This window comes from Bidens hawaiensis, unplaced genomic scaffold (assembly GCF_021521415.1).
Source record: "Bidens hawaiensis isolate Kalapana, Puna unplaced genomic scaffold, B.hawaiensis_p1.1 tig00037700_1, whole genome shotgun sequence".
In the NCBI taxonomy this organism is placed as follows: Eukaryota; Viridiplantae; Streptophyta; class Magnoliopsida; order Asterales; family Asteraceae; genus Bidens; species Bidens hawaiensis.
In genome coordinates this window covers 74,341-90,609 of record NW_027505500.1, presented here as the reverse complement: position 1 = coordinate 90,609, position 16,269 = coordinate 74,341, and the positions used below count along the sequence as shown (strand labels likewise).

Genomic DNA, 16,269 nt, shown 5'->3' with positions numbered 1-16,269 from the left:
ATGCGTGCATCACATGATACGGTGATGCAAGCATCGCTTCAGTTGATGTGTGCATCACGTTATGAGGTAGATGTGCGATGCGGTCTGATGCAGCGCGTTACGCAGTTAACCGGTAATTGAACAAGTTAGATCGTCGATTGCAATGTGTGTTGAGTTTTTCAAATCTGATTGAAACAAATTTGACTATCGATTGAGCAATGGGTTTTGAGTATTCGAACAAATTACACCATCGATTGAAAAAATATGACCAGAGATGATGAGAATATCTTACATTTTAGTGTTTACAAATTAAAAGTTAACAAGTTAAAGTATCATCTATAAATAATTGTTAGATGTTTCAAACAACAAACACCTTGCATACGTGATGTATACTTTTGGCTTATTTGTATTATGCTATTATTCCTATAGGTTTTCCAAATAAGCATCTTTAAGAAACCATAAAGCCTCTAGGGTTGCCTTGTTGATAGGTTAAAAGTTAATACTTGGAAATTTTTATCATGGTTATTTTCTTACAATTTTATCATGGTTATTTTCTTACAATTAACCTTCAAGTTCCAACTTGCAGTCATGCTAGTCAGCTACCACATCAATCGTCTTTGACCTCTGGTACAACTGGAAGAACCTTCCAGAACTTGCAATTGGATACTGTTCAAAACAGAAACCGAGCTGGAAAAACCTTATGCTCTGCAGAAGCGTGTATTAAACCTTTAACTGCTATTGAATCTCATTCACATGTTGATGAAGATAAAGTTGGAGTACTTCTTTTGAATCTTGGAGGCCCAGATACACTTAATGATGTTCAACCCTTTCTGTATAATTTATTTGCTGACCCTGTATGTTACTAAATCCCATTTCAGTATCAGTTTTTATGCCAACTTAATTTCAATACTTCTGTTTTATTATTAATGTTTATTGATACAGGACATCATTCGTCTCCCAAGGTTGTTTAGGTTTCTACAACGACCCTTGGCGCGACTCATTTCTACACTTAGGGCACCCAAAAGTAAAGAAGGGTATGCTTCAATTGGAGGTGGTTCACCTCTGAGAAAGATAACAGATGAACAGGTAATGTATGTTATAAATTTATCAGAAAATTTGTAATATGTTAATATTAATATTAATCACTTCAACATTGTTGTTTGTTGCAGGCTGATGCTCTTAAATTGGCACTTGAAGCAAAGAAAGTGGCTGCTAATGTCTATGTGGCCATGCGTTACTGGCACCCGTTTACTGAGGAAGCTGTTCAGCAGGCAAGTATTAACTACTAAGTGTTAAACAAAGTAACAAACAACTTAATTCTCCCAAAAATTAGAGTTTATTTGGCGGGCCCAATGGGGAAACTATAGTCATTCCTGCTTGAGTTTACATGATTTTAACTAGGTGTGTACACGAACCGAATGAACACGAGCGGGGGATGTCAGTGTCTGTCCGACTCCATTTAGCTTTAACTGAGCAACGATTGAACATGAACAATTAAACGAACATGGTTTTCTTGTTCCTCTTCGTTCCTTAAGATAATGAACATGTTCGTGTTCGTTTTATGGCCGTCCGTTATTAGTATAGACGAACGGTTCATGAACGTAACGGACATAATGATCATAAGCAAACGAACCTAACGGTACATGGATGAACGAACATAAACTAACGCACATAATTTACCGAATCCCAATTAAAAGTGCACATGAACATCTATCTGTTGGGTCTAAAAGGTTAACAAACTAAACCAAAAAACTTAAATGAACAAACATAAACGAGCATCAATGAAAGTTCATAAACATAAATGAGCAAACATGACATCTTCATGTTGTTTGTCTAACTAAATAAACAGAAAATTTTGTTCATGTTCATTTGTTTATTAAACAACCAAACTTCATGTCGAAGATATGATTCGTTTGCAGGCCTATTTAAAATACTAATAGTGATGCTTATTTCTTAATCATGTCAGATTAAACGAGACAATATCAAGAAGCTCGTTGTGCTTCCTCTTTATCCTCAGTATTCAATTTCCACAACTGGTTCAAGTGTCCGTGTTCTTCAAAACCTATTTAGGTAAAACAAAATCAGAATTTCATCATTTGGTGTTATTTAATTGTTTTATTCTTTCATTTAGCAAAAAGTAATCTGAGTTAACATCTTCAGAGATGATAATGCTTTGTCAAGACTTCCTGTTGCTATTATTCAATCATGGTATCAACGTGGCGGTTATGTGAAATCAATGGCTGATTTAATTGAGAAAGAATTGCAAACTTTTGGTTCACCTGAAGAGGTTAGTTCATTTTCTGTTTATTTGGAATTTGAAATCTGAATATTTTTTTTGAAAAATAAACTTCATTCACCACAAACGACATGCAAGTCCTCAAAACGAGGGCCGCAAGGAAAACCAAGTTACATCAACCCAAAAGGATATTTACACCAATCGTTCCATTCTATAGATTTAGATCTAGACCTATTTCGAATCCAAAAATACGAACAAGATTTAATCTTGGACACCACCTCGAAAGCTTTGGCCTCTTTACCCTGAAAAATCTTCTCATTTCTTGCATTCCACATACTCCATAAGGTCGTAACCACTATACAATGGGCCACCCTTTTGTCGAGTTTCGGCTTCTTTAAACCTTTCGCTAACACAAGAATATCCTGAATTTCAAACACAAAAATAGGATCCAAACGGCACCACACGGCATTCCTATCCCATATCTCAGCTGCAAAAATACAACCAGTGAAAATATGATTAGCGGATTCCTGATGCGATTCACAAAACGGACAACTGTCCTCGCTAAGATCCATCCCTCGCTTATTTAAAGCAATTTTATTAGGAATCCTGTCCTGCTCCGCTCGCCACGGCAACACATTACACTTGATTGGCATCCACCCATCCCATTTAAACTTAAAAAAGGGTTCATATTGTCAGCTATCAATAATAAGTTTTTTTTGCAGCAGAAACCGAGAACATGCTGAATATAGTTTTAAAATTGTTTTTTTGGATTAAATTTGTAGGTGATGATATTCTTTAGTGCACATGGGGTTCCTGTTAGTTATGTTAGAGATGCTGGTGATCCATATAAGGATCAAATGGAAGATTGCATTTACTTAATCATGCAAGAACTTAAAGCTAGAGGAATTAACAATGACCACAAACTCGCTTATCAGGTTATCCATTTAACTTCTTATTTTTCTGTTAGTCGTTTATTTGTTTCTATGTTTATATCTTGCTCTATAGACAATAATTTACTAAACGGGAAGTGTAAAGAATTATATCAATACGACACTTATGTATATGATGGTTTGTTTATATTATGGGGAAATTGCATGTATCCCCCTTGTAAACTTCATTAATAACCAAAATTGCATATATCCACTCTCTTAATGAAAAAAGTCTCAAATTTACTCATTTTGATTTATTTTGTTAAACAATAAATTATGGAAGCACTATTTTTACTATAACTTTAAAATTTCTCAAATTTTCATATTTACTCATTTTAACTAATATTTTTTTATACGAAATTTCTCAAGTTTTCATATTTACTCATTTTAACTAATATTTTTTATACGAAATTTCTCAAATTTTCATATTTACCCATTTTAACTAGTTTGTTCTTTTTTTTGGGGTCCTTTTGAGATTTTCATATTTACCCACTTTTGTCTATGTATAATCTACTCTACTCTTCTTTATTACGAGATTTTGGAGTAACAGCCATAAAAAAATACGAGTGGCAATCATAAAAATGGAATCAGTTTGTTATTTTTTGAAAGGGTTTTTTAAATGTTGAAAGGGTATTTTTCTCATTATGAGATATTTCAATAAGGGAAAGGATATATGCAATTTAGATTTGGTTGGGTAATTATGCAATTAGTGAAGTTTACAGGGGGTATAAGCAATTGTAGTTCTGTCATCCGTGTTGGATAAATATGCAGTTAGTGAAGTTTACAATGGGATGTATGCAATACTCTCATTATTTATGATGTCTCATTTTTGTCTTCTTTATTTCTTTATATATCAGAGCCGAGTGGGGCCCGTTCAGTGGTTGAAACCTTACACTGATGAAGTACTTGTTGAGCTTGGCAAAAGTGGTGTTAAGAGTCTCCTTGCGGTTCCTGTTAGGTAATGCTTTAAACTTAAGCCTTTAATTTTTTATCATTTTATTCAAAGATATGTTGTTACTGTTATTGTTGAAGTGACCAAAAATTTTGCAAGTTAAAATTTTGGAATAAAATGTGACTCACCCAACCTGACCCAACGCTTAGCGTAAATTTATCTAGGCCTGTAAACGAACCGAATGTTCAGTGAACCGTTCGGCGGGAGATTCGTTTATGTTCGTTTCTTCAATAAACGAACATGAACAAAAAAGTTTGTTCATTTAGTTAAACGAACCAACATGAAAACATATCTCGTTCATTCATTTATGTTCATGAATGTTTGTTTAAATGTGTTCATATTCGTTCGTTTACGCTCATTAGTTTACATATGGTTAAGTTCGTTCGTTTACGTTTGTTAATATATTTTTTAGGCCCATTACAATTTAGTCTAAAAGTTTCATTAGCTATTCAGGCCCAACACATTGTTCACATTTACTTTTAATCGGTTTTAGCTCAGTGATGTTTGTTCGTTTACGTTTCTGAACTCTTTGTTTGCATTATTAACGAATGAACGTAAACGAACATATGCACGCTCATTTTTTTAATCAACGCACATTAACAAGAAAACTCTGTTCGATTAAGTGTTGATAGTAGATCGTTTGTACAATTAAAGTTACGAACGAACACAGAGCATGCTTCATTCGTGTTCGTTTGGTTTGTTTACTGGTTAATTATCTTTTTGACCCGTTGCATGTTGCCCAACCTGCTCATTTTGGTGTTTGGTTTTGTGAATGTGCAGTTTCGTGAGTGAACATATAGAGACACTTGAAGAAATAGATATGGAATACAAAGAGTTGGCTCTTGAATCCGGGGTTGAAAATTGGGGGCGGGTCCCGGCTCTCGGTTGCACCTCTATGTTTATAACTGATTTAGCTGATGCGGTTATTGAAGCCTTGCCTTCTGCTGAAGCAATGACAACGTCTACATCTGCTAGTGGGTCGACTAGTGTCAATCAAAATACAGTTGGGTATGCTATCAAGATGATCTTAGGTTCTTTCTTAGCGTTTATAGTATTGCTAGTGTTCCCTGCATTTAAGAGTCAAAACGTCTAAGAGTTCCACTGGGTTAAAAACTGAGGTTGCTTTTGAAGAAGATAAAGGGTCAAATAAAGAGACGGTTAGAATACACGAGAACGGGAATTTTGTTACTTTTTACAGATTGAATTTGATTGTTTTGTTTTTCTTGTGAAAACTGAGACCTGGTGAAGAAGCTGTTTCGTCACTTTGGTTCGCTTAATATAAATATAATGTGAAAAGTATAATCACAGATGATTTCTAAATTGTTATAGATGTGCAATACGGGTTTTTCCTATAATAGGCTTGTTTATTATGAGTTATATTTTAGGCTTGACTCTTTTAAACCCGGCTTCATTCGAGCTGATAAAACCTTTGATAAACGTTGAAATTTATAAAACACTTGTACTATGCTATTTATTATTTTTTTTAAATTACTTATGTAAAATCAAAAATCATAATCTATAAACTCAATGGGCCTTTTAGGGAGGTATGTGTTACTAATGGACTTTGCTTGCGTATGTGTTACTAATAACCTTTTATGTTGTTACATGTTGTCTTTCTAATTATGCGGTATGGAAACCATCATTAACACACTAGCACTATATATTATCGGTATTATGCTTTGTATGATATAGAGCCGAGGTTCTTACTGGTAGCAACCTCTTTCTCTCTTGAACTAAGGGTATGGTTTGCCTACATCTCACTCTTCCCGGACCCTAAGTTATAGGTGGGATTTTATTATGGCTATGGTAATCTATAAATTTAATAACATTGTGAGTAGAATGATTTAATCCATGCATCATTGGTTTTAGTAGATTATGTATGGTCATAAAGTCAGTTTGGTTTGGTTTTTCGGCTTTGAGAGGACGGAACTGAAAACTCCAAACTGGACAGTCGATTTCGGGTTGGATTTGGTTAGTTTGGTTTAGTTATATCGGTTACGGATCATGTCGTTTTATGCACACCCTAATGTTTGTTACTTACCAAATAAACAGTTGAATTCAAATTATCATTGTATTGTATGACTTATGAGTTATAAGAACTGTTGAACTTGTAGATTGTATCCTTCAATCTTGATTGTAGTGTTTAAACTTGTAGTTGTCGTTACAAGAATTAACCCTCATTTAAATATTCTCTTTAGAAGATTCAGGGGAAGCAATTAATTAATCACTTGATTAACCACCAACTGTAGATGACCAACGTGCATGATACTTGGGTAGTGATTTGTCTGATTTGCTCTAGTCTTCATACACTAATCCTTAATGTGGTCAGTGTACAAACATTAAAAGCATATTCAGCACGAGTCATAACATTTTATCTGATCAATGTTCCATGCAATACCAAGACTATTTGTAGTGGTTTAACTAAAAAATGAAAATACGATTGCTACATAACACAATAACACTTACACATGGACTCTCACCAACTTTTTTTTTAATGTGTAACTATTTAACTAAAACAGAAATATAATTCATCTAATTTTTTTTAATAAAAATGTGAGGTTGGTAAATTTGAATGGTTGGAAAAACTATGACCACACATCCTCAAGCCTCCACACCTGTTAACAAGGTAGCGCCCAAAGGGGCTCCATGCCCTTTGCACCCAGCGCGTAATGGATTAACGGTGAGTTGGCTAGGAACACCACCTCACTACACAACCCCTAAGGCTAACCGTAAGTGGTCAGCATGGAAGCCGTGAGCTGACAGTGACCAGAGCAAATTGTGCTCCACGTGTGAAACCCGGTCTGCGTGAACTCACACTAAAAAAATCATTTGCCTTACCGAAATGAAACCAAGTGTCATTTTTCATATGCTGGATACCAAACAACCATGCAAAGGATAAAAGATGCATACTGCATTAATAAACATTGACAATGATACCTGGTATGAAAAACTACAAGAATAAGCAATTATAAAATTGTATGATTTGCATGTTCATAAAACATGTCTGAAACTCCCATCCATAAAATAACTAATCCACCAATTAACAAAATCATTAAGCAATCCAAAACATCCTTGGTATCAACTCCACTACATCCTACATTAAAACCATCACTTACTCTTTAACTCTGCTGCGGTGAGCCTTTAGAACCAGGTGCAGCACCTGAGACGCTGCTGCATCAGAACCATAACCGGTAGTAGATTGATATCCACTGCCATACGCTGGCGGTTGCTGCACCCCGTAGCTTGCCTGACCAGCAGGTGGTCCACCATATGGTGGTTGACCATATCCCACACCACCATAAGCAGGTGGTCCACCATATGACGGTTGACCATAGCCAGTTGCACTAGGTGACTGCCCGTTAGTAGGTTGACTTACAGACGGCTTTTGTGTCGGAGCAGGTCCATAACTGCCATATCCAGGTTGACTTCCATACCCTTGTTGACCAGAACTCTGAGATGGATAGCTTGGGTTTTGACCAGACTGCTGACCATAACCAGATTGAGGTGCGGAAGTTGGAGGGGCTTGAGTAGAGCCATCACCCTGCACGCCATACCCTCCAGTTTGACCATCAGTGGTTTGACTTTGACCCGCAACATTATATCCAGACGCAGGATTACCATAACCATGTTGTTGATAATATCCATCCTGAACATAACCTTGACCTTGCTGACCATACCCATAACCTGATGCATCTGTAGATCCTGGTCCACCAGCACCAGGTGGTTGAGTCTGTTGACTTTGCTGCTGACCATAATAATCGTAACCAGCACCCTGACCAGTCTGCTGGCCTGTCGACTGGTCCCACCCAGTGGCATACCCACTGCCATATGGCATCTGGGGGTAACCACCCTGACCAGGGTAAGCACCAGGTTGACCATAGTAGCCATAGCCACCAGGTTGCTGCATTTGTTGACCAGGTGGGGCCCAACTTGTGGGAGGCTGAGCTTGATAACCACCTTGCTGAGAATATCCACCGCCCATTGAATTTCTTGGACGGTTCTACATTATAGTTATAATTAATCATTATCAACTTCAATAAACTAGAAACATGTATATATGCATACATATACATACAAGCATACAGCATACCTCACTAATTACTTCATTAACCATTTGTTTCGCAGCCTCTATCTGATCACTCGTTCCATCTATCTGCACTGTCCTCTCGGTTGATGTATCACCAGGTGGCGGGTGTAATGGTATTACCTGAGTTATAAATTATAAGCATCGTAATTACAAATAGTTCGGATGAAAAGTTGATTTTCACCATGTTAACAATAATAATGAATCTATATAAACCTGAATACGTGCTCCTGTAGTGGCTTGCATGCTTTTTATAGTCTCGCCACCTTTACCAATAACAAGACCAACCTGAAAGCATAGTGAAATCATGTCATGTAAAGAAGTAACAGCCACTTGCAAAAAATATTTTCAAACAAATTGCTATTACTTTTGAACATATAATACCTTCTTGTTTGGAACTTTCATCACAAACTGTTCGCCACCACCCGACTGACCACTCACCCTTCTAGAAATTGTGCCAGAACCCCCTGACTCAGCCTGGTATACAGAACACATAAGTTTGATCATCAAAATATTTGTACATTAGAGACAGAAAATACTATAATTTATATTAAGGTTGTTTGAATATATACCTCAGCAAGAACATCTTTGATCAACTGCTCAGCTTTTGCAATAGCGTCTGCAGAACCAGAAATGTCAACGTCTCTAGTAAGTGAATGCGGGTCAGCATCCATATCCCTGGTGATCTGAATCTTTGCTCCAGATTGCAGCTGAAGATACTTTATAGTTTCCCCAGCTTTACCAATAATGACACCAACTTTGCCATTTGGAATTTCAATTTTCTTGCTAGAGTTTGTATAACTATAAGAAGATGGTATTGAAGGTGCAGCATGTCCATAATCTGTTATGATTAAAATCTTGAAACATGAATTCATAAAACATAAACAATCAGCACATTCAAACTAAAGAAAACAAACGCAAAAACCGGTTAATTACATCAAAACTTCAAATGAACAATTGCAATCAACATGATTGATGTGTTACACTAAATTTCATTTAAAGATGAACCTTGAGAGATAATCTAATCACGCAGTCTTTGAAGAACTGAAGTAGCAGTTCTAATTAGAGATCAATGAAATGATCTTAATTAGAGAAAAAAAATAAAACTAACATGGATTTAACATACAAAAACATTACTAAACTCCCTAAAATTGTAAAATTCTCAAAACTAAGCAACCAAAAATGTCTATATAGGACGCCATTACTAGAACAGTAAACGAGCAAGAACAAAGACATGTTCTTGTTCATTCATTTAAGTTTCTCTGAAGACTAGCACTTAACAAACTAACTTTCTTGTTCATATTCAGTCGTTAAAGAATAGGAACATGTCTGTGATCGTTCATGTTTGCTCAATAGCATTCTTAACAAGTTCAAGAACATAAGAAAAAACACAAAAGAACATAAATGAATAGACACAAACATACACAAACGAATAAATATATAAGAACACAAACGAACGGTCATAAAAGAGCACCTATTAAAGTCTTATAGATGTTTAATTATTTCTAAAAAAACTATAAAGTCACATAGTTAAAAGGAGACAAATGTAAATGAATGAATGAACTAAACATGTTACATGTGTTGATGTTCATTCGCTTATTAAACAAACAAACAAAAACACGGTTCACAAACAGTCGGGTTGTTGACACTCACAGTCCTATCAGTTAGCTTAAATCTAAGCAAAGAAACTTGTAAGGTTGAGAAAAGCAATCAAGAAATAGCAAACTAAAGCGAACAACAAACAAAGCGGCATCCTAAACTAATTAATAATCATAAGCATAAGATAACAAGCATCATCAATTATAAAACCTAACTTAAAAAAACCAATAGATATAAGATTCATACCAGTAGGACCGGAGCTATAATCTCTGCTCTCATTATTATTATTATTATTATTATTATTATTATTATCCCACCCGCTTCCGTCGCTATCAAACTTGGAGCGCTTGGATTCGGCGTTATTAAAGAGACGAGCAGCGATCTCTTGCGCCTTCTGTTTGGCGAGCTGGATCTCGTCCATGGGCGGAGGCACGCTGTTGTACGACGGAGCCACGGAGGAGGAGTCTTCGTACTTGCGTTTGACGGAGTCGCCGGATTGGCGGTAGTGTGCGTCGTCAGCCATGTGTAAAGTAAAACCCTAGCCAGCCTCAGATTAGAAAGATAGATAGATATATGTTCGTTTGTTTGTTTGTTTGTTTGTTATATACTTGGACCCGGTTGGTAGATAATACCTATCTACTATTTCATATCCTAAACAATATAAAGAGGTGAAATAGGTAAAAAATATAAAGTTTTCAACTAACCATTTGAATGTTGACAGGTAAAATATATTCATTTTAATGATTTTTGTTGTTTTACAAAATATTCAAGACTTATGTTAATGGTTTGTGTTATTAAGATGGGTGACCTTCATGCTAGAATGGTGGAGTGATATGGGCCTGGATCTGGGTCACACGTGCAAGAAATGGCCCACAATCGTTGGACAGAAAAGGAGGCAGCCGCCGCACTACATGATGGGCCCGTTGAATCGGCCTCCTCTTATCTCCACTAACGTTGGTCACAAAAAGGACCAACAGGATATTCTTAGAGCGACATCTTATCTAAAAGTATTCCATCCCTTCGGCTATAAACAAGAAAGCACCTCCAGCATGTAACACATTCCGATCCCTAGGCTCTTACTCATACTTATTCGCCACTTACCTTACTAATTTTCACGCCAGACTATGGTTATGGAATCCCCCCTTTCTTGTAACGAGGAAAATGGCGTTGTTCGTTTTGTAAATCTTGAGTGTGGCTAGTAATCATTAGTTATCGGAGTGGTTTTACCATGTGAAAATGACGAAATACTTATCTAAACCATGGCTTAGACTGTGTTACTTCAAACTGATACAAGGATTCGTTAGAATTTGTTATTTTTAGTAGTTAATACATATTATTCTTTCATTGTATCATGTTAAAATTAAATGTTACTCATTTTAGTAATAATGATAAAAGTATAGAAGTGTATTATATAATTAAAAATGAAGAATATGAAAGAGAAACTCTAGTAATTATTAGTATAATTATATATTATATAATATATATAAATGTATGGTAAGAAAATGAATGTGAATGTTCTAAGTGATATATATATGAATATACTAGGTTAGTTACCCGTGTAGTACACGGGTATGAATAAATAAATTTATTTAAATAATAATATAATATGAAATACAAAAAATATGTTCAAAATATATGAAAAATATATTTTATGAAAGAATAAATTACACATTACATAATATGAAAATAAAAAGTTTTTACCAAATTCATAAATCTCTAATTACTTTGTACGCGATATTTGTTGTTTTATTTGTAACTTTATTTCTATATCAAATCTTAGTAGTTTCACGTTGTTTTTACTTTTAATTCTAGATAACGCAACACATAACTGACCATGAGTTAAAATAAATTATCTCAAAAACAAACTAATCATATATAATGATTGATCTTAGTTTTTATTAATCTTCATTAAAAACAAAAATAAAGTGAAAATTTTATTATTTGAAATTAATTATTTTATCTAAAGGTGTAGGATAAAAGTGTGAGTTCCAATATTATTTCCGGATATGATTTCGGCTTCTATAATACGGTTATCATATTGTATTTTCACATGTAGTTTAGTTTCATTGCATAGGTCATCTAAGCAGCATCACTTCAATACCGTCTTTTAGGACTAACCTATGATTTGACAACCTTATACTTTGAGGCCATTCAAAACATTAGGAAACTAATACTTTCTTGTAACGTATCATTTTATGTCTGATATATACCATCTGAATAATAGTAAAATTTTTCATCTCCCGAAAACATGGATAGCAAACGTTTGATAAATTCTTAAATGACCTCATTTTTTGGTGCAAGTATAACTCGTTCAATAAAGAAATCTATATTTTTGAAATCTTTAATAATATAAGGATATACAAGTTAATTTATCATCTGCTAACATTTGTATTCTTAAGGTAAGAAGTTGTCTTATTCAACTGAAAAACCAAAACATATAATCCAGTGTTCATATATTTGTGGATTTTTAAAATGATGACCTTAACATAAATTATGGGTTAATTAAATAGCCAATTAAAAAAATGAAGTTGTAAATGACTACTTTTTTAAACTAATCCATGGACCAAAACTCATTCTAATAATAAACTGTTTTGCCTGAACCATGTTTGACACTTTAGTTGGTTAAATAAACCCGCTCGTTTAACATAAACACAAGAATAAATCAATAGTGAAATTTTCTTTTTAGGGTTTGAAAGAAAAAAAACTTCTATAGTAAATATTATATATATTTAATAAGTTAAAGTTTATTGAAATTTTAATTTTAAATTAATCTTACATTTTCATCCAATAATATCTTCTCTTATAAAATCTTAATATTAATTAACAAATATAATACATTTAAAACCTTAATTTCTGAAATCATTATTTAAAATTAACATGAAATTTGGTTACGTATAAAAACCTAATATTATTTATATAAAACAAAATAAAACATTTATGCCGGTATTAAATTTTTTAAATCAAGAAAAGAATTATTAAAAAGAGAAAATGAAAGATTAAAAAGAAAAAAAAATGAAATAAAAAATTATTAATAAGAAAGAGAAGAAAAAATTTTGTAAGGATCACCATGGTGATGACATGTAACATTTAAAAAGCTTTACTTATTATATAATATAATTATGAATGCTCTGAGATAGCTTTAGCATATAATGAACTTCCAGGATAATTCTGACTCGGATGGCAAAATCATACACCATATAAATGGGAGAATTATATCTTAAAAACTTTAAAAATAAGATATACAAGCCTAGTTCTAAAAATCATATAAATCCCTGCAAACTTCTATAATATCATACGTATCCAAACGAAAGTTACAATACTTCATGCAAATCAAGCACTAAATAAACAATTACAGAATTTGCAAACATAGCAAGCATTTTTAGGTGTCTTATTCAATCCGCGTCTTAACAAAAACAATCCGCCATAGAGAAAAACCACTTTGGGTGTCTAATAATTGCATGATACATAGCAAACACACAATTTATTTGGTAAAAACAGAAAACAGTGCAGCAAAAACCTCACTTAGTCCACCAGTGAAGAAAGTCCTTGCGTCGGTTGATCTTTTTCTGCAACTGCAAAAGCCCATATAAGAGAGCCTCGGCTGTGGGTGGGCACCCAGGGACATATATGTCAACCGGGACGATCCGGTCGCATCCCCTAACAACAGAGTATGAGTAGTGATAGTATCCACCACCATTTGCACAGCTTCCCATGGAAATCACCCATCTTGGTTCGGGCATCTGGTCATACACCCTGCAAGTGAATTGAGTTTACCATTTCAATCCAACATGTAATAATTTTAAACATATCACGAGAATTTGGTCAAATGAATGTCATGCAAAGTTGGTCAAAGCAGAATCAACGAAATTGAAATTCTTGTGAGATGTCGGTCAATTTGTTTGTGAATGGATGGATAGAAAGATGGCGCTGTTAACGTGCTAACATACATACATGTCCACAAACGTTACATACATAATATGTTGATCCTAACATCATTGACTTGATCATCAAAGGGTGTTCACCAAGGCTTCAACCTAGGTCACCGTTTTACATGCTCACTTATAAGTTGTGTTTTAGTGTAGTATATTTCCACGAATAGAAAGTACAAGGTAAGGTTTAATGATAGCAAACCAACATAGCTAAGACTTGTTCATGCAAATTAGGTATACAACTACCAACTTCACACAGACCTGTATACAACTAAGAATAAAGAAGGCGTGTTCATGTGCATTTTAAAATTATTATGTGATGTTTAATAATTAGAATCAAATTTGCAGTGAAATGTGTACTAGGCGCATTGAGTTGTAAAATCACGTATAATGTGGTTGGTAGTTGGTACTAAGTTCCAACTAGCTAAAGAAGCAAAATAAAATGAAATAAAAGGCCATTGTGGATGTATTCGAATTTATATATCCAAATTTACTTTTTAAATAAGTTTGTTATAAAAAATTCAAAAAATCAAGCTACCTATTTTTCTGTGTGCTTTTGTGAGCGTGACATGAGTTTTCTATATCATTTGATGAAGCAACTTGACCGTGACACATTTAAGCAATCTATCTTCGAAAAAGCAAGCAACACATGACGAATTAGTCACGTAATTGCCCAACCTTATTTTATTCATGCTTGAAAGATAAATTTTGGGGCTCTTTCGAGTTTCAAGCACACACAGCAAAATACAATGAGCCTAGACTCAAAGTGAAACCTTACAATTGATGCTCCACAGTGCACTTTTGTTTCAAACCAGCTATAATCATGGATTCATGGCCACTAAAGTCTTAAGTACACTGTTAATTATAGTAAAAAAAAACTAATAGGTTCTAATATAAGGAACTCAAGCAGCACAAACAAAACTAAAAGTCACTCAAACTAGCTTCTAGTGGCCAGAAAAACAGCTTTCTTTTTGTGAGTGCTGGTTTGTTTGTAGGTGCCATCTTTCAAATATACACAAGCATAAACGGTATAACAGACCACACTCAACACTCATTAAATCCTTAAAATCCTATACAAAAAGAAAGAATACAGAAGCTCAAATTTTTATAAGCTACTAGTTGCCATACATGTAATTACCAAGCTACTGCATGCAATCCGTGTAAATTTGTTAGATATGTAAGAGAAAGGTTAAGACATTGTGAATGAATTCAAATTGAAGGCACCAAAATTTTACATGTTCTCAATTGTAAATTACTCGTTAGTAAACGTTTAAATATACATTAAAATTTCAAACAGCCAAGCTAATAATCTTGGTTTAAAAAAGTGTGCCTCATGTGATCTGAAAAATGCCTCAAGGCAACGCTTAATACACATGTGGGCTAAAACTGCTCAAAATTAGGGTAAGAAGAAGACCAATATGTACAAAATAAGGCAGACTTATGCAAAAGAGACCATAAAGATTCGTCTTTTGGTTGTACATATGGCTTGCATACCTAAAGCGCTAGCCTTGCGCCTTACAAACATAAGCCAACTAAATGAAGTTGCACATCCCTATTTGAGTATTTTAAAAGTGAAACAATTAAGCAATCTGATGATCTGAGCTATATTTGAAAAGGAGATTAACATAAATGAAACTGCACAGCCCTATACGACTAGTAAATCAAGAATTTCAATTGATCCTAAAAATAAGAATTTAAGCAGCACAAACAAGACAAACCTAAAATTCATTCAAATTAGCTACCAGTGGCCAAAAAAACCATCTTTCTTTCAAACATACACAAGCATAAACAGTAATTTAGCGGTGAGCAATAACCGAACCGTTAGCCAAACCAAACCGAAAACCGACGCAACCGAACCGCAATTAACTGAACCACAGTTATCGTTTATCTTTTGACCCTTGGTTAACCGAACCGAACCATTCATATCTTCATATATTTCTAGCTTTTATACCTCCATTTCATGTATTTATATCTCCATTTCATGTGCTTATACATTCATTTCATGTATTTCTAAGTAAAAGTTTTAGCCCAAATTTGATTTTGGTTATCAATCGAACCAAACGGGTTAACTATAAAGCGATTGGCTAATTTAACAATGGAACCGAAGTGAACCGTGCACACCCCATACTCAATAGTAATGAAACCCTAACCAAAACCAAAACAAGTAACTTACTTTCTGAGAGCAGGAGCCATCTTGTTGGTGAGAGTACCAGCCACAATCATACAATCCGACTGCCTGGGGCTGGGCCTGAATATTATCCCAAACCGATCCAAGTCATACCTGGCTGCTCCCGTGTGCATCATCTCCACCGCACAGCACGCCAGCCCGAACGTCATGGGCCAGATGGATCCACGCCGGGCCCAGTTCATCAGATCGTCCACCTTCGAGATCACGAACTCCGCCGTCTTTGACAGACCCTCCGTTGACGGTGGGCCCGGCCGAGAGTACGGCGCCGGAGAGGAGAACGATTCGGCGAGTGCTGGGAGCGTGGTGTGGATGGCGCGTTGGGAAAACACGAGGCGGTGGGATTGCTTCGCCAGGAGAGCCATTGGAGTGAGGG

At 35.0% G+C, this 16,269-nt stretch overlaps 2 protein-coding genes and 1 pseudogene across 3 annotated transcripts; 1 reads left to right on the top strand and 2 right to left on the bottom strand.

Annotated features, from left to right (window-relative positions):
• Window positions 1-497: 497 nt before the first annotated feature.
• Window positions 498-5,194, top strand: LOC143613532 (ferrochelatase-2, chloroplastic-like). Its single transcript, XM_077087213.1, has 8 exons — window positions 498-833; window positions 922-1,065; window positions 1,149-1,250; window positions 1,946-2,049; window positions 2,140-2,266; window positions 2,998-3,150; window positions 4,002-4,102; window positions 4,877-5,194. Exons 1-8 carry the CDS (start codon window positions 498-500, stop codon window positions 5,187-5,189), a joined length of 1,380 nt encoding a protein of 459 aa, XP_076943328.1. The 3' UTR covers window positions 5,190-5,194.
• A 1,888-nt stretch (window positions 5,195-7,082) lies between these two features.
• Window positions 7,083-10,302, bottom strand: LOC143613536 (uncharacterized; annotated as a pseudogene). Its single transcript, XR_013150133.1, has 6 exons — window positions 10,026-10,302; window positions 8,753-9,021; window positions 8,565-8,657; window positions 8,397-8,468; window positions 8,187-8,303; window positions 7,083-8,096 (listed from the first exon to the last, which is right to left on the bottom strand). The product of XR_013150133.1 is annotated as an uncharacterized LOC143613536 (transcript).
• Window positions 10,303-13,260: 2,958 nt separating this feature from the next.
• LOC143613538 (NADH dehydrogenase [ubiquinone] iron-sulfur protein 7, mitochondrial-like) lies at window positions 13,261-16,269 on the bottom strand. The gene is made up of 2 exons (XM_077087217.1): window positions 15,882-16,269; window positions 13,261-13,532 (listed from the first exon to the last, which is right to left on the bottom strand). The coding sequence occupies exons 1-2, from the start codon at window positions 16,256-16,258 to the stop codon at window positions 13,298-13,300; spliced, it is 612 nt and encodes a 203-aa protein (XP_076943332.1). The 5' UTR covers window positions 16,259-16,269; the 3' UTR covers window positions 13,261-13,297.